We start from the raw sequence: 13,354 nt of genomic DNA, 5'->3' as shown, positions 1-13,354 counted from the left end.
CTATCTGGTAACACCACCCTTGCTCAGAGCATCCTGCCCTGGCATTCAGCAGCCTGCTCCCAAAAAGCTCAGGTGTCCAGCTCCTTATCCTGTGTCCAGATCTCCTGCAGGGAGGCCAGGGCTGCACACACCTTGTGCCCTCCATGTACCAGAACTTTTCCAAGCCCAGGCTGGGCAGGAGAGCACTGCCTGGGAGAGATAATCCCAAAGGTCAGGACAGAACAACTGCCCTCTGTCTCCCACCTGCTTCCTGTCTTCTTTTTATTGCTTTTGTTTCCCTGTTTGTGACTAAATTAGAGAGCTGGCTTCAGGGCCCATGGTTGTGCTGGGGGAAGGCACACAGTCCCCTGGCACTGATGCTCGTGCAGGGGCTGCAGGGCTGTGCTTAGGAGGAAGGACAAAGTGCCTGCCCCCTCCAAGGGCTGGCTCACTGTGGGATGAGTTTCCACGGCTCCTGGGAAAGTCGTGTATCTTCCTCCTCCTCCTCCTCCTCGGTGTGCCGTGATCCCGGGCTCTGTGTGGGCAGGCAGTTTCTGTTGCACTCCTCTTGGCTGTCATGGCCTTCTCTGCTGTGTGGGGAAGCAGCACGGTGGGAAGGCACAGGGAGCTCACACCAGGCCAGGAGCCATGGCTGGGCTGGGGCTGAAGCACCACTGCTGCCCCTCACTAATCCCACTGGCCTGAGCTGACCCCACACAGCCTTTGGGAGGGACTGCTATCATTCCCTTCAGATTTTCTCCTTCTTTTTGACCTAGATTTCACGTTCCAGAAATAGCTTTCTCTGACATACAAGCAGGAAAGGGATTAGAGAGAGAGCGTGTGTGTGTGTATGTGTGTGTGCCAGGGAAAGATTTCTGTTGCATGCTCCATCAGTGTTTGCAGAGGAAAAAAGGGCACGCACACACGTTCTGGGATGTATTCCTGTGTCTGTAGGACAAAAAGAAATTCATGACAGCTGTTTCTGTCCACGTTTCCCAATTCATTTTTCACCTCTGATCTGTCCCTTGTTATGATGGAAACTCCAGCACCACCCTGGGCTGTGCCCAGCCAAAGCTCCCTTTCCCCCGGAAGCCGTGCCCCGGCCACAGCCCTGCTCTCGGCTCCACCCCCGAGCCCAAACCATCCCTGCCTTTTATGTGTCCTCTTGGTGCTGCCAGGTTTCAGCACTCCCACGGGCAGCACCAAGGGCTGTGAGCTCGCTGCCTGCTGCAGGCACATGGCTGGCACCCAGAACCAGCTGCAGTGGGTTTGAGCCCACAGAAATGCCCAGGTCCCTGGGAAGGGGCGGCTGCAGCCACGCTGTGGGTGCTGTGCTGGCACAGACAGGAGGTGAGCACGGCTCCAAGGTCCTGGCCCAGCCTGCCTTCTCCCAGCAGGGATCATCTACAAAGGAGTAGAAACAAAGGCAGCTGCCAGCATTTCCCTTTGCTGACATGGTCAGAAAGACAAGTCCTTCTTGTTGCTTGCTTTTATCAGCTTTGATAGCAGGAAAGGGAGTTGGTGCTGTCCTCGTGGGAGAGGAGAAGCCAGAGCACCAAAGGGTGCCTCAGCTCGCTCAGAACTCTGGGAGGGCAGCACCAGGAGTCCGTGCACAGTGCTGTGCTCTGCCCGTGAGCAGAGCTGGCTGGAGGGCAGTGTGTCAGGCACACAGACTCCTGAGGTCTCTCCTCAGGCCAAGGGGCCTGGTGGCATCCCCACGTGCTGGCCGTCCTTGTGACCCAGGTGAGCACAGAGCTACCCTGACACCGGTCAGTCACAGGTGCCCCTTTGTGTCCCCTCTGTTGGTGATGCTCAGCCCCTCTGTGGCTCCCCAGAGCCACAGGGCTTGTTCCATCTCTGGGGAAGTCCTCACAGCAGCTAAGGACAGCCTTAGCTGAGACAGACACACATGTGCCAGGAGAGCAGGGCTGGGTGGGGTTGAGCGAGGCTCTGCAAACAGCCTGGAGCATTTTCAGGATGTCAGACAGTGCAGGCAAATGAGGGTTTCTTTGTGTTTGGGTTGGGTTTGGGTTGCTTTTCTTCTCCTTCATGCCTTCCCATTATCTTTTCCATCTCCTGAGCCATGACCTGGCTATTTCTGAGGGTTCAGGAAGAGACTGGCAGTTCAGAGCTACCTGGGAGACCCTGAACTGAAAACACGTTTCCTTTTTTCTTTGGTAGGCAGCAGAGTGGGGAGGCCCTAGGCTGAGGGTCCCAAAGCTCAGGGCTGACTCTGTGACCAAATTCTCCCTCAGCCCCATTGTGCTGCTGCTTCCAAGAGCGGTACCAGCAAATCCGCAGCGATTCAGTTGCTGAACGCCGAGGGCGGCGGCGGCTCGGTCCAGCCTGTGGAGCCGGCAGCGCTTGAGCTCAGCGCTTTCCCACGGCGCTTTGATCGCTCCATGCTCCACACCAGCCCTTCTCGGAGTGCTGGGAGCCCAGCGAGCCATCAATAAATCCCAGCACCGAGGAGTGATGGTGGCAGCAAGGGGCCGGGGCAGGACACGTTCTGCTGGCAGGGGCTCGCACGGCCCGGCCCTGCCCAGGGCCCAGCACTGCCAGTGCCCGCACCCACTGCCCATCTCGGTCACACAGAGCGACTACGGCCTCGCAGAGCTGTCCCGGGCCAGGGACAGCTTGTCCCTTGTGTGTCAGCGCAGGATGTGAGGGATAGAGCTGGATGCTCCTGCAGCACCCAGCGTGGCTGTGCCCGGGGCGCAGACCCGCGTGGCTCTGCCCAGCAGGTTCTTGCCGCAAGCCGCACGCTCTGCCAGCCCTGCTGCCCTCCACACCTGTATCCTCCATCAGCCCTGCTCTGGCAGCCCCAGGGGAGGCTCAAAGCACAGTCCCAACACACCGCCCACACCCGCTGAGTCTCCGATCCCTCTCCCCACGCCCAGCAGGACAGAACTCCACCAGCAAATCTAGGACCAGGGGAAAACACCCACAAAGAAAACCTCCTCGTCCCACTTGTTCATTTTCCATGTGTTTCCCTCTGCACCGGAGGGTTCCTCTCGGCGATGATGCAGGAGGTGCGTGGGGCAGCGCTGCGCCCCTGCCCCGCCGCCCACGGGGGTCCCACCGCGCCCGCTCCGCGGCTGGAGCGGTGAAAGCGGGAGCGTTCCTTCAGCCAAACCCGCGTTCGCGCGTGGGTGGGACCGCGGCCGCGATGGGGAGATGTCACCGAGACAAGGAGACAAAGCTCCCGCGTGGGGTGGGAGCGGCGCCCGCTTTGTTCGGCAGCGCTCGGCTCCCCTCGCGAAAGCGGCGCTGAGGCAGCGGCCGCCGCCGCCCGTGTCCCCTCTCGGTGCTGCCGGGGGTCCGGCCGCGTGTCCGGCGGGGCGGAGGGACCCGCGCGGCCGTGGGCGCACGGCGGGGCGGGCGCGGGGCGGTGCCGTGCCCGGCGCGGGGCGGTCCCGGGGCGGTCCCGGGGCGGGGCGGCCGTTTAATGCGCGGCCCCGCCCGGGCGCGCGGCCGGAGCGGCGGGCGGGCGCGGTGAGTGCGGCGGCGGCTCCGCGCGTCTCCTCCCTTCTCCAGCGGCGGCCGCACGAGCAGCCGGAGCGGCCCCGGACCGCGAGCGGCCCCGCCGGCGGCTCGTCCTCCTCTTCCTCCCCTCCGCGGGACCCAGGCCGGGCCGAGCGCCCTCGCCCCGCGCCCCCCCGTCTCTCCGGTCCCCTCCGCCCCTCTTTGTGTCTCTCATGGCTTTGTGTCTGGAGCTCCTCAGGCAATGTGAGTGACCGCGCGAGCGGGGGGCCGAGCCGGGCCCTGCATGGCTGCGGGCGGGAGTGCCGCCCCCTCCCTCCCTCCTTCCCTCGCTGCTGCCGCTGCTCCGCCGCTTGCCGGGCCCGCCGCCCCTTCCGCTTCCCACGCGCGTCCCGGGCCTCCGTGGGAGCGCCGGGGCCGCCCCGCTGGGCTCCGGGCCGGGCTCCGGGGACCGCTCCGTCCTCCTCCTCCTCCCCCGCATGCCGCCTGCGCCGCGGGAGCCGGGCCGGGCGGGGGTGGGCGCTGCCCGCTGCCAGCCCCGCTGGAGCCGTCCCCGGGGCCGCGCGGGGTCAGGCCGGTGCCCGGCCCGGGGCTTCGGGCCCTCACGGAGGCTCCGGGGACCGCGGGGAGGGAAGCGGCGCTTCACGAAATGGGTTCCCCGCCGGGGGACACGGGCCCTTTCTTTAGAGAGGCGTTCGGATTCTTCCTCGCCTGGAGAAGAAAAGGGAATTGTCTGGGCGAGGCACGGAGCTGAAGGCTGACATTTCGCAGCGCAGCGAGCTGGCACCTCCCGCCCAGAGCTGGCTCTGAAAAGTCTCTTTTTTTAGCCTGGGAGAACAGGTCCTGGCTGAAGGTACCTGGTGTGGCAGCCCAGGCTCGCCCTGTGCAGGCTGAACCCCTGGGGATTTAACTGCAGGTGCAGCCCGGCTTTAGTGTGCCTTGCAGGACGGTGAGGATGTTGTGGTTGGTTGTGAGCAGTCTGTAGATGTAGCCCTTAAGTTGTACTCCAGTGCTGATTAAGAGGCTCAAAAAGGAGGATTGTTTGCAGGATGCTGTTGGTAGTGTTAATATCACTTATTCTACAAAGACCTTGACCCCAGGGTGGGCAGGAAATGTCGTTGAGATGAGAATGGAATTAGGAGCTCTGAATCCTAGGCTGTAGCTTGTCACTTGGGAGAGGAAAAGAAGAAAAGGGAGGAAAAAAAAAAAAAACCCACAGCATGTGGCATTGAATCCTAAAATAAATTCCAATCATGTGGGATGATAACAAGCCAGATTGCCAAGTCGTGTAAGTTGGCAGACTTGATTCCAGAGGGTCCAAATTACTTTGCTGGTAATTGCTCTTCCAACAGGCATTTGGTGCTATGAAGTTACATGTGCTTGAAGGCATGGAGAAAACTGAAACTATTGATCAAATTCAGTCTCTTTGGCTTTCAGATAAGTATTGATGTGTGTCTGCACCCAGATACTTGGAGGAGGGTTATCTGCAGAATTTTTTGTTGGCAGGTGTGGAAAACCTAAAACTTCATCTTTAAGGTGCAAACGCCAAACTGCCACATGCTAATTTTGCATCTAGCTTGCTACTTCATCCCACTTCTGTCATGGCAGTGTAACTTTGGGGTGCAGCTGAGGACCCCAGGCTCTGGGGAAGTGCTGGAGTGTAACTGCTGTGCACTGTGCCAGCCTGGAAAGGACAAGGAGACCCTGGGTAGCAAAGGTGATAAGGGAAGTGTGGGCTGTCTGTCTGTACGGTCCAGTGGGATCAGCAAAGCACAGTGTGCTGGGAGCCCCACAGGTCCTGTGTGGAGATGTAGCTGTGTCCCAGCACACGTTGTCAGCTTGTTTTGCTCACAGCTCTGTGTGTCAGTGGTTGGGTGCTTGATCTGTGTGTGCAGTTTGGGTTTGTGGACACTTCTGGCTACTCAGCTCAAGGTTATTCTGCTGCCCCAGCTGATGCACGGGAGACCTGCTGCTCTGTGAGCGCGTTCCTGGCCGTGCATGCTGCCAGAGCAAGAGAAATGTGAAAGCTTTCATGGGTAACTAATGACAGCCAGGCATTTAAAACAGCTGTGTGTCAGTTCTTGTCTCCTGTATGGATTTTCCTGTTGTTTGAGCCCAGACTGGGATGGTCTGGAGTGAGCTGGTCACTGGATTGTGTGAAAGTCACGGTGACACTTTTAATTTTTCTCATAACCCACTTTGTGCACACCTGCAGAGCCAGGGTACAGCAGGGCCTGGTTGTGCCTCTTCAGCTGATACTCTTGCTCTGTGCAACCTGCACAACAGCCTCAAATATTTTTTAATGGATTGAGGAGGCATAATTGGATTCAGAGCAGTGCAAGTTACAGGGACATATGTGAGTTGGAAGGATTAAGACTGTGCAGGCGGGTGGCCTTGTTCAAGAAAAATCCCCTGTAATTTCTGCAGTGAAAAGTTGTCAGTGTGTTTTCTATCAGAGCAGATTTAAAAGGGAGGGGAGCAGTGCTAAGTATGATTGCTGTTTGCTGTGAAAGGCGATTAGAGTTCAGGCCTTGGATAAAGTTCTGTGAGGGCTGGAATTGGGAATTTGGGTCTCTCCAGAAGCTCATGGAAAAATGAGTTTCTTTCCCTTCTCCCCTGGTCTCCCACCTGGTCAGAAGAAGTGGGGTGCAGAATGACACCAGGATTTAGCATAAGCTGCCTTTAAACAGGCAATAGTTAAACTATTTGCAGATGGGCCAGTTTAGGAGAGGAAAAAATATTCAGAAATTCTGTCCACTTCAATTTGTCTTGCAGAATTAATTAATTGCTGGCCCTTTGGTGCAGATCGGTGCATTAAGTATCAACCTTCTGTCCCCTGGAGAAGCAAGAGGAAACAACTTCTGCTCTGCTAGGGTCTGCCTGGTGAATGCAAAAGGCACCATTGCAAAAGTATTTGTGATTTTCACTGAAAACAGCCAGGTAAGTGCTCAGATCTGTCTGCCCACACAAGTCTGGTCTCTAATTAAATGGGCAGCATTAGGTAGGCCAGTCCCAGTGTTGCCATAGCTCAGTGAGGCTGCTGGTCTGCTGTCACAGAAGGTGACAAGCATTGCTGGGGGAGTTAATGGTCCCCCAGAACTGGAGACTGCTGCATCTCTGTAGAGGACAGGGCTGTGGGTTATGCACTGCCAGTCCTCTTCCCAAATTTCTGTACATCTACATCTCTCCTCCTTCGTTCCTCCTTAGCCTTGCAGTGTGAATTGCCAGTAAAGGCACCTGCTGGCACACAGGCAGGGTGCTTGATGCCTGCACACGTGCTGCAGCATACCCTGAGCAGACAGTGCATGCAGAACTGGGTTATCCCCTCTGCTCTGCAGGGTCTAGGGGGCTGAAGTTTCTCAGTTTCTCTGGGAACACCAAGAACATGAAACCAGTCTCTAAGGAGACTCACCCGAGCCAGGCTGTAGCTTGGTGCATCAGACATCAGTACTTGAAAAGGAATGTGCCTAAGTTTTAAACCTTAGCACTAGTATTTACATCAAGGGTGTGTTGACAGTCAGCCTTGTGTATCCCATTTAGTGCTCTTCATTAAGACATCCGGGTTTCACTGCAGTGAAAATCTTTTCACTGTGGTGGCATCTTTTCTGAACCTAGTTCCAAGAGATCAAAGCTTAAGCTGCTGTTTTGTCTCTCCAGTTTGAAGTTTGACCAAGAAACTTGAGTGGTGAATGTTTCAAAGGTAAATTCTTACCTGTGGTGCTGGTCTGTCAGAGCTGGAATTAAAGTAGAGATCAGAAGTTGCTTATGCCTTTCTGCTGATGCACTGTCATAGTGCAAGGTGATGTTTGATGAAAGCTGAAAGCTATTTAAGAGTTCATAAAAGGGAATTTTTATTACAAGTTCTTTTCATAAGATTAGTCAAACTTCTAAGTATTATTTGTCTTGTTTTGTTTCTATTCTGGGAGTGGTTAAGATCTACCTGAACAGGGCCCAGCCAGGCATCTGCTATGTGCAGGAGGGATCTGCAAGCCTAAACTTCATACCCAGAGTGGGCATATCTAGAGCTGCGTTGAATTAGAAGTTAAAATTCAGAGGTTAAAGTGTGAATGCTGCATCCCTCTTAGGCCTTACACATAAGTCAGGTACCTGTCTCTGAGGCCAGAGAAGGTGTCCCAAAGCTGCTGTAGGGCTGTCCCTGAAGGGAGTGCCTGGGCCCTGCTGCAGGCCCTCGTTAGGAGCCGTGTCCGTGCTTGGCTGCCAGCCTGGTCCATGCTGCCCTGTGGAGAACAATGTGTGCAGGACAGCTCATGGGCCCTGCCAGGGCTCTCAGGGCACTGCAGTGGCTGCTTTGTTGGGAGCCCTCCTTTCCCTTGTTTGAACCCTGAGGCTTTTCAGTCCCTCAGCGTGCCCCAAACATGGGGTTACAGCACTTCTGTGCAGGAGCTCTTGCAGGCTTTGGTGCGCTTCGTTGAGCAGCTGCCAGTGCTGCCAGTCCGAGCTGCCCCTCCAGCAGCAGGCCCAGACTGGGAATTCTGGCCTCTGAGCACAGCAAGCTCCATGGCAGTGCAGGACTGCTGTGATGCCCGGCCTTGTACTGCCTGGGCTGGTGCTTTCCTGGGGAGAAGGTGGCTTTGGGGAGATGGATACTGGTGGAATGGAGCTGGAAAACTTCTCCCAGTGCCTGAAACAGTGTTTAGTCTCATTCCTTGGAAGTACAAGTGCTTAGAAGGACAGTGCTTGCACTTCTGAGCTCCTGGTTCTGGACAAAGCAGCTACTTTATTTCCAAAGTATTGAGTTTCAGTGATGCTTAGGTTTGCAGCGTGCCAAGCACCAGGCCTTGAGCAGGGAATCCTGGATGCTGGGAAGCAGAGCCCTGCTCACCAGCAGCCTTGTTGCCTTGGCCACGGTGCTGCTGCTGTTGGCCTTTGTTCTTGGCACAGGTTCAGTGTCAGCGCTGCTGTCACCCTGCAATCTCCTCGCTGCTGCTCGACCAGCAGCGTGGTGCCACACATTAACTTTTATCGCTGCTCCTTTGAGGGCCCTGCTGGAGATGAGTGCTGCAGAGCACCCAGGTGCTGAGGGGACGCTGCCAGAGCAGCCCTCTGGGCCCTGCTCCCTCCCAGGAGCTGTTCTCACACGAGTCAAGCGCTGAACCAGGCTGGCTGGGGGATCAGGGCTTTGGGGAGGGCAGCCAGAAGGCCTGCTGGAGCTGTGGCTGCTGTCACCGTGCCCTGGTGGCTGCTGCTCGCTGTCCCAGCCATGTGAGGCTTTGCACAGCTCTGACAGTCACACGTTCCCTCTGACACACCGTGGCCCTGTGTGTGCCCAGCCAGGAGGGATCCCTGTCTTTTGGGTGTTCATCTGTGGGATGCTTTAATTCCTCTTTGTAGTGCATCGGGACTGATGAAATATGCAGGTTAAGAGAAGGGAGAACATCTTCAGTGATGTCCTCAGGGCAGCGACCAGCCTGGGCTCCCAGGCAGCCAGCAACAGGATGAGAGGACAGTATCCTTAAGCTGCTTAGGTTGGACATTAGGAGGAATTTCCTCACAGAAAGGGTGGTCAGGCAGGGAAGGACTGGCTGTTGCACTGGGTGCTCTGGGCCGGTGACAAAGTGAGGACAGGTCACAGAGGTGTTTTCCAGCCCGAGTGACTCAGTGACAGCAGGAGCCGCCTGGGCCCCGGGAGCCGGAGCTGGGAGATACCCAGTGCCTGCTGGCGAGACGGGCCCAGGGCGGATTTCGCACGGGGGCGGTGTGCTGCTCCGGGGGCCGCACCGAGAGCGGCCGGGGAGGGGTCCCGGGGCCGGGGGATCCCGCTCGTCCCCGGGCGCTGCCCTGCCCCGGCCGCCGCCGGGCGCGCTTTGCGGCCGCCGCGCTTTGCAGCAGGGCCGTAGGGCGAGCTGAGCGCCGGCCGGGCCGCGCCGCTGCTGAGGCGCTGCCCGCGGGGCCGGGTGAGCTCCGAGTGCCGCTCCGAGAGCGCTCTGTGCTGTGTCAGTGCGCAGGGACACGGCCCCAGGCTGTTACCCCGCTGTCCAGGGAAGGGAATGGGGCAGCCGGGAGAGGAAGGGCTCAGGGCTCGGTTTAGTTGACAGGATGATGTTCGGTCACAGGTTGGACTCAGTCTCAGGGGTCTTTTCCAGTCGCAGTGATTCTGTACCGGTGTGCTGTCCAAGGGGATGGAGGCGCTGTCCTTTCCCTCGGACAGCAATGCCCGGCTGGCACCGTGTGCAGTGCCCACTGTGGCACAGCAAAGCAGAGCCCAGGCTCAGGAGCCTGCCTGAATGGAGCAGAAGCAGGCCAGCCATCGCTGCTGGTGGCAGCAGTAACTTTGAAGCACTGTTTGCCTGCTCCTGGCAGTGCTATTTGTGCGCTTACCTTTGATTTATATTTTTTTTGAACGGCTCTGAATATCTTGGGTGTTGGGGGAGGCAGCTCTAAAAATAACTTTAGAGGCTGGTTATTTCCAAAGCCATTTTTTCTGCCTCTGCCTGTTTCTTTCCCTTCTTTAGCTGATGGCTTTTTCTACTGCTGCAAGGCCTGGTTCACAGAGAAAATCATGTTTTCTGCTCTGTGCTAGTTCTTGCTCTGTTAGCAAACATGCCCTGGGTGTGGGTGATGGTGTGTGCAGGCAGCAGGTGCATGTGATTGCAGATCTGGGTGAAGGAGCTGGTAAAGCAGGAACACGGGGTCCAGAATGTACTAAAACATGAACACAAACCTTTTGAAGGGTTTCCGCCATTTGGAAATTGGAGTCACTCAGGTGCAGCTCTGCAGAAGCTGTGTGCCAAAAGCTGTGCTGGAACCAGCTGTGTTCAGAGGTGACAGTGGCTTGAGGAAGTCCCATTGTCCCATTTCTCAGGTGTGTGCCACAGGATGGCTCATTTTTAATGGTGAATCCCAGCAAGAGCTCCTGTCACTGTTAGTGCCTTACCACAGGTTCTGCTGCTGCATGTGAAATAACCTCACCTGACAGATGCAGGGGTACAAGGTTATGTACAAAGACTCACTTGAATGGATTAGGACCAAAAAATGCTTCTGCAGAAATTGTTGAGGGCACCTGTTAAATCTAATTTATCCTAATTCTTACGGTGCTTTTCAGCATCTTTTTTTTTCTAAGTGACTCCGTTTTGGGCAGCTGTGCCTCTTATCACAGAGCAGCTGCCAAGCAGATTGCTGCCCTGCCTCCTCATGCCATGAGGGTGCCAGGACCAGGGACCTGTGTGCTCTGCCTGCCCTGGCAGCATTGCATGCTTCCCTTTCCCATGGAATTGCAGGAGAGGAGCACAACAGGGCTGCTCCCAGGAGCTGTGGGAGGCAGCGTTTCACGTTCAGGTTTACCCTCCAGTGTGTGCAGAGTTGCTGTGCTCCAGTGGCTTTGTTGGCTGCTCTCCTTGCTCCGGGTGCCCTGACTTTGTGTTGTTCCTCACACCTTCAAACTGCCTTTCTTGGGAACTTTGTGCTCAGCTTGTCCCCTCCTGCTGCAGCTTTTAGGCTTGGTTGAAAAAAGAAAAATCTGGTGAGTGTAGGGCATGTTGCTGGTGTTTAATGGGCTGCATGCATGGCCACAGTGGATGTGCCTCAGGCTGAGAGCCTGACTGTGGAACACTCCAAGCAGCTGCTCTCCGTGGGGAATTCCTAGAGCTGTGTGTTGGTTCTGGCCACTCTGGAGCAGTGGAGCAGCTGCCTGATCTGTGGGACTGCAGCGAGTGCTTCCTGACCAACCTGTGCTGTAGGATGGGAAGCACCGATCAGCTGGAGTCAGACTTGGCAGTCGTGGTGCTGCTGGCTCTGCCTGAGATGGCTCCTGTGTGTCTCTCATTTGGAGCTTGAAAATAAATCAGAATAGATATTTAGAGGGCCCAGATCTTGTTCATGTCATCCATTCCAAACCTGGAGTGTGCTTCATCCCTGAGGGTGGAGCCTTGGCTGGCTGAGTCACTGTGCATTGGCGGCCTGGGCTGGGATTCTTTTGTGTGTGCCCCCGCACACGTGTGTGTGCTAATTGTGGGGGCTGAAAGCACCTCAGCTTGGGTGCTCTGCTCGAGCTCAAGGGCTGAGCAGGCTCCAGTGGAGAGGAGAACTCAACAGAGGGGAATTGAAAAGTGATCTCTTGGATCCAGGCGTTCGGTGGACCTGGGGATGCAGCTAGTGGTACCCTAGTTTCCTGGTTTAGAAGGGATTTTACATATAGATATGATTTGGGGTTCACCTAGCAAGCTAAAAGCAAGCTTTTGATTGTTACAGCCATGTCTTTTTTATAAGCTTCTCTTATTTCTGCTCATTACTATGGTTCCAGCCACAAAAGAGCTTTCTTGTTCTAATTGGCCTCCTCCTGTTTCAATTCAGTTGTGTTGCTGTGTCACCATGGAGACAGTTGTGATGTCACGAGATGTGGCATCACTGAGAAGTGGCTGGGAGGCAGTGGCTCATGTTCTCCCTCACCCCATCCATCCCAGTAATCAATAGCTGGAGCAGAAAGCAGAACAGCTCAATAGACTTCAGGGAAGATATGGAGCTTTGAAATGAGCCTGAATTACAGCTGTGATTTCAAGGCTGTTACCAGAGTGGTGATGGCAGAAAAGACCTCATGCACTCTCCTTCTCAAAACGGGCTCCATCTCCTCGTGTGTTGTTGAGCTCGCTTAAGTTAATGCCAGGAAGCCCCAAATGTCCAGCAGTTGCTGTGCTGTGGGCCCTGCTGTCAAATGCTTGTGGTGCCCCAAACCCAGCCCCCCACTGGGTCACATCCTGGCCATGGTGCTGCTGGGCTGGGGACAGGTACACCGAGCTGTGTCAGCTCTGACAGCAGTCAGAAAAGCTGGTGTTCCACCAGGGTGTGACTTGGAAGAGCTTTTTTGGGGCCTCGTGCCTTTGCAGCACTCCTGAGGCAGCTGTGTCCTCTGTGGAAAGCACCCATGGGGTGAGCTGGGTGATGAGAGCAGGAGAGCCAGCACAGTCTGTGTGAGCTCAGCAGAGGCAGGGGTTAGCAGAGAACTGGGATTACTTCATGGCTTAATTCTACTCTGCAAAACCAGGGCAACTTCCTGTTTCCTGAAATACCCTGATTTGTCACCAAAACACTGTGAGGCTGTGTTCTGCCCTGTACAGTCTTTGCTGTGCATTTGTCTTCAGTTTTATCTTGTTTGAACTGTTTTGTAAGGAGTCTGGTTGAGAGCATGGCACAGTGTACTCGATCCTCTGCCTTGAGCTGTAATAGCCTACTCAAATATTAACTAGCTTCCTCCTGATTAATGGGAGGCAGGCTGGTGTCAGTGCTGGCCTGGCAAGCAGGGAGCTGATGCTTTCCAGTTATCTCTTGGTTTTGTTAGAGAGCTTTGTCATACAAAGAAGCACAACACACAGCAGCTTGTTACCTGTAACTGTTCTGTTTGTAATATCTGATATTGGGGGATGGACAAGCAGATTTCCCCTGTTTGTGGGGTGTCTCTGGGTGAGATTGGGGTGCTGTGTGCTGGTCCCACTGCTCAGCAGGGACCTGTGCATGGCACCTGCACAGTTTGGCTGGGGCTGCTCCAGGTTGTCATCTCTCAGGGTTGACACTTCCTTGGCAAGTCTATCAGCTCCCTTAGGCTTGGCTTGCTTTAAGCAACCTTGTATTCAGGCAAAAAGGACAAAACTTAGTGTAATGTGGAAGCTCAAACATGTTGACTTCTTCAGTGTGAGAGAAATTTTTGGCTGTTTTCCTGAAAAGATCAGAACTGTTTTCCAGCAGCTCTGCTGACAGACTCATCTTTTTTTTTCCTAATTTTTCTTCTGAGTTGCTGGGTCTTCAGGATGAAAGGCTACAGCAGCTCTTAGCATGAAGACAAAGGGTTTTTTTTACTTTGTCTGTTCCCCTGGAACATTTGATAGGTGTCCTGTTTAGGGGAAAAATGACTGAAATGCCAGTTGCATTTGAATAATATTAA

At 55.5% G+C, this 13,354-nt stretch overlaps 1 protein-coding gene across 5 annotated transcripts in view; it reads left to right on the top strand.

Annotated features, from left to right (window-relative positions):
• The window catches only part of DLGAP4 (DLG associated protein 4), a 62,161-nt gene that overhangs the window by 18,823 nt on the left and 29,984 nt on the right, over positions 1-13,354 (top strand). Inside the window, exon 1 of one of the 5 annotated variants that reach the window (XM_058814433.1) lies at positions 3,495-3,708. The exons of the other annotated variants lie outside the window; for them this stretch is intronic. Within the exon in view, the coding sequence (XP_058670416.1) occupies positions 3,678-3,708 (31 nt within the window). The 5' untranslated portion in view covers positions 3,495-3,677. Of the gene's footprint in view, positions 1-3,494; positions 3,709-13,354 lie in introns of those variants that run through there. 5 annotated transcript variants of the gene reach the window in all.

Source organism: Ammospiza caudacuta, chromosome 15 (genome assembly GCF_027887145.1).
Source record: "Ammospiza caudacuta isolate bAmmCau1 chromosome 15, bAmmCau1.pri, whole genome shotgun sequence".
Taxonomy (NCBI): Eukaryota; Metazoa; Chordata; class Aves; order Passeriformes; family Passerellidae; genus Ammospiza; species Ammospiza caudacuta.
The sequence above is the reverse complement of the archived record's forward strand: the minus strand, read 5'-3'. Positions and strand labels throughout refer to the sequence as shown.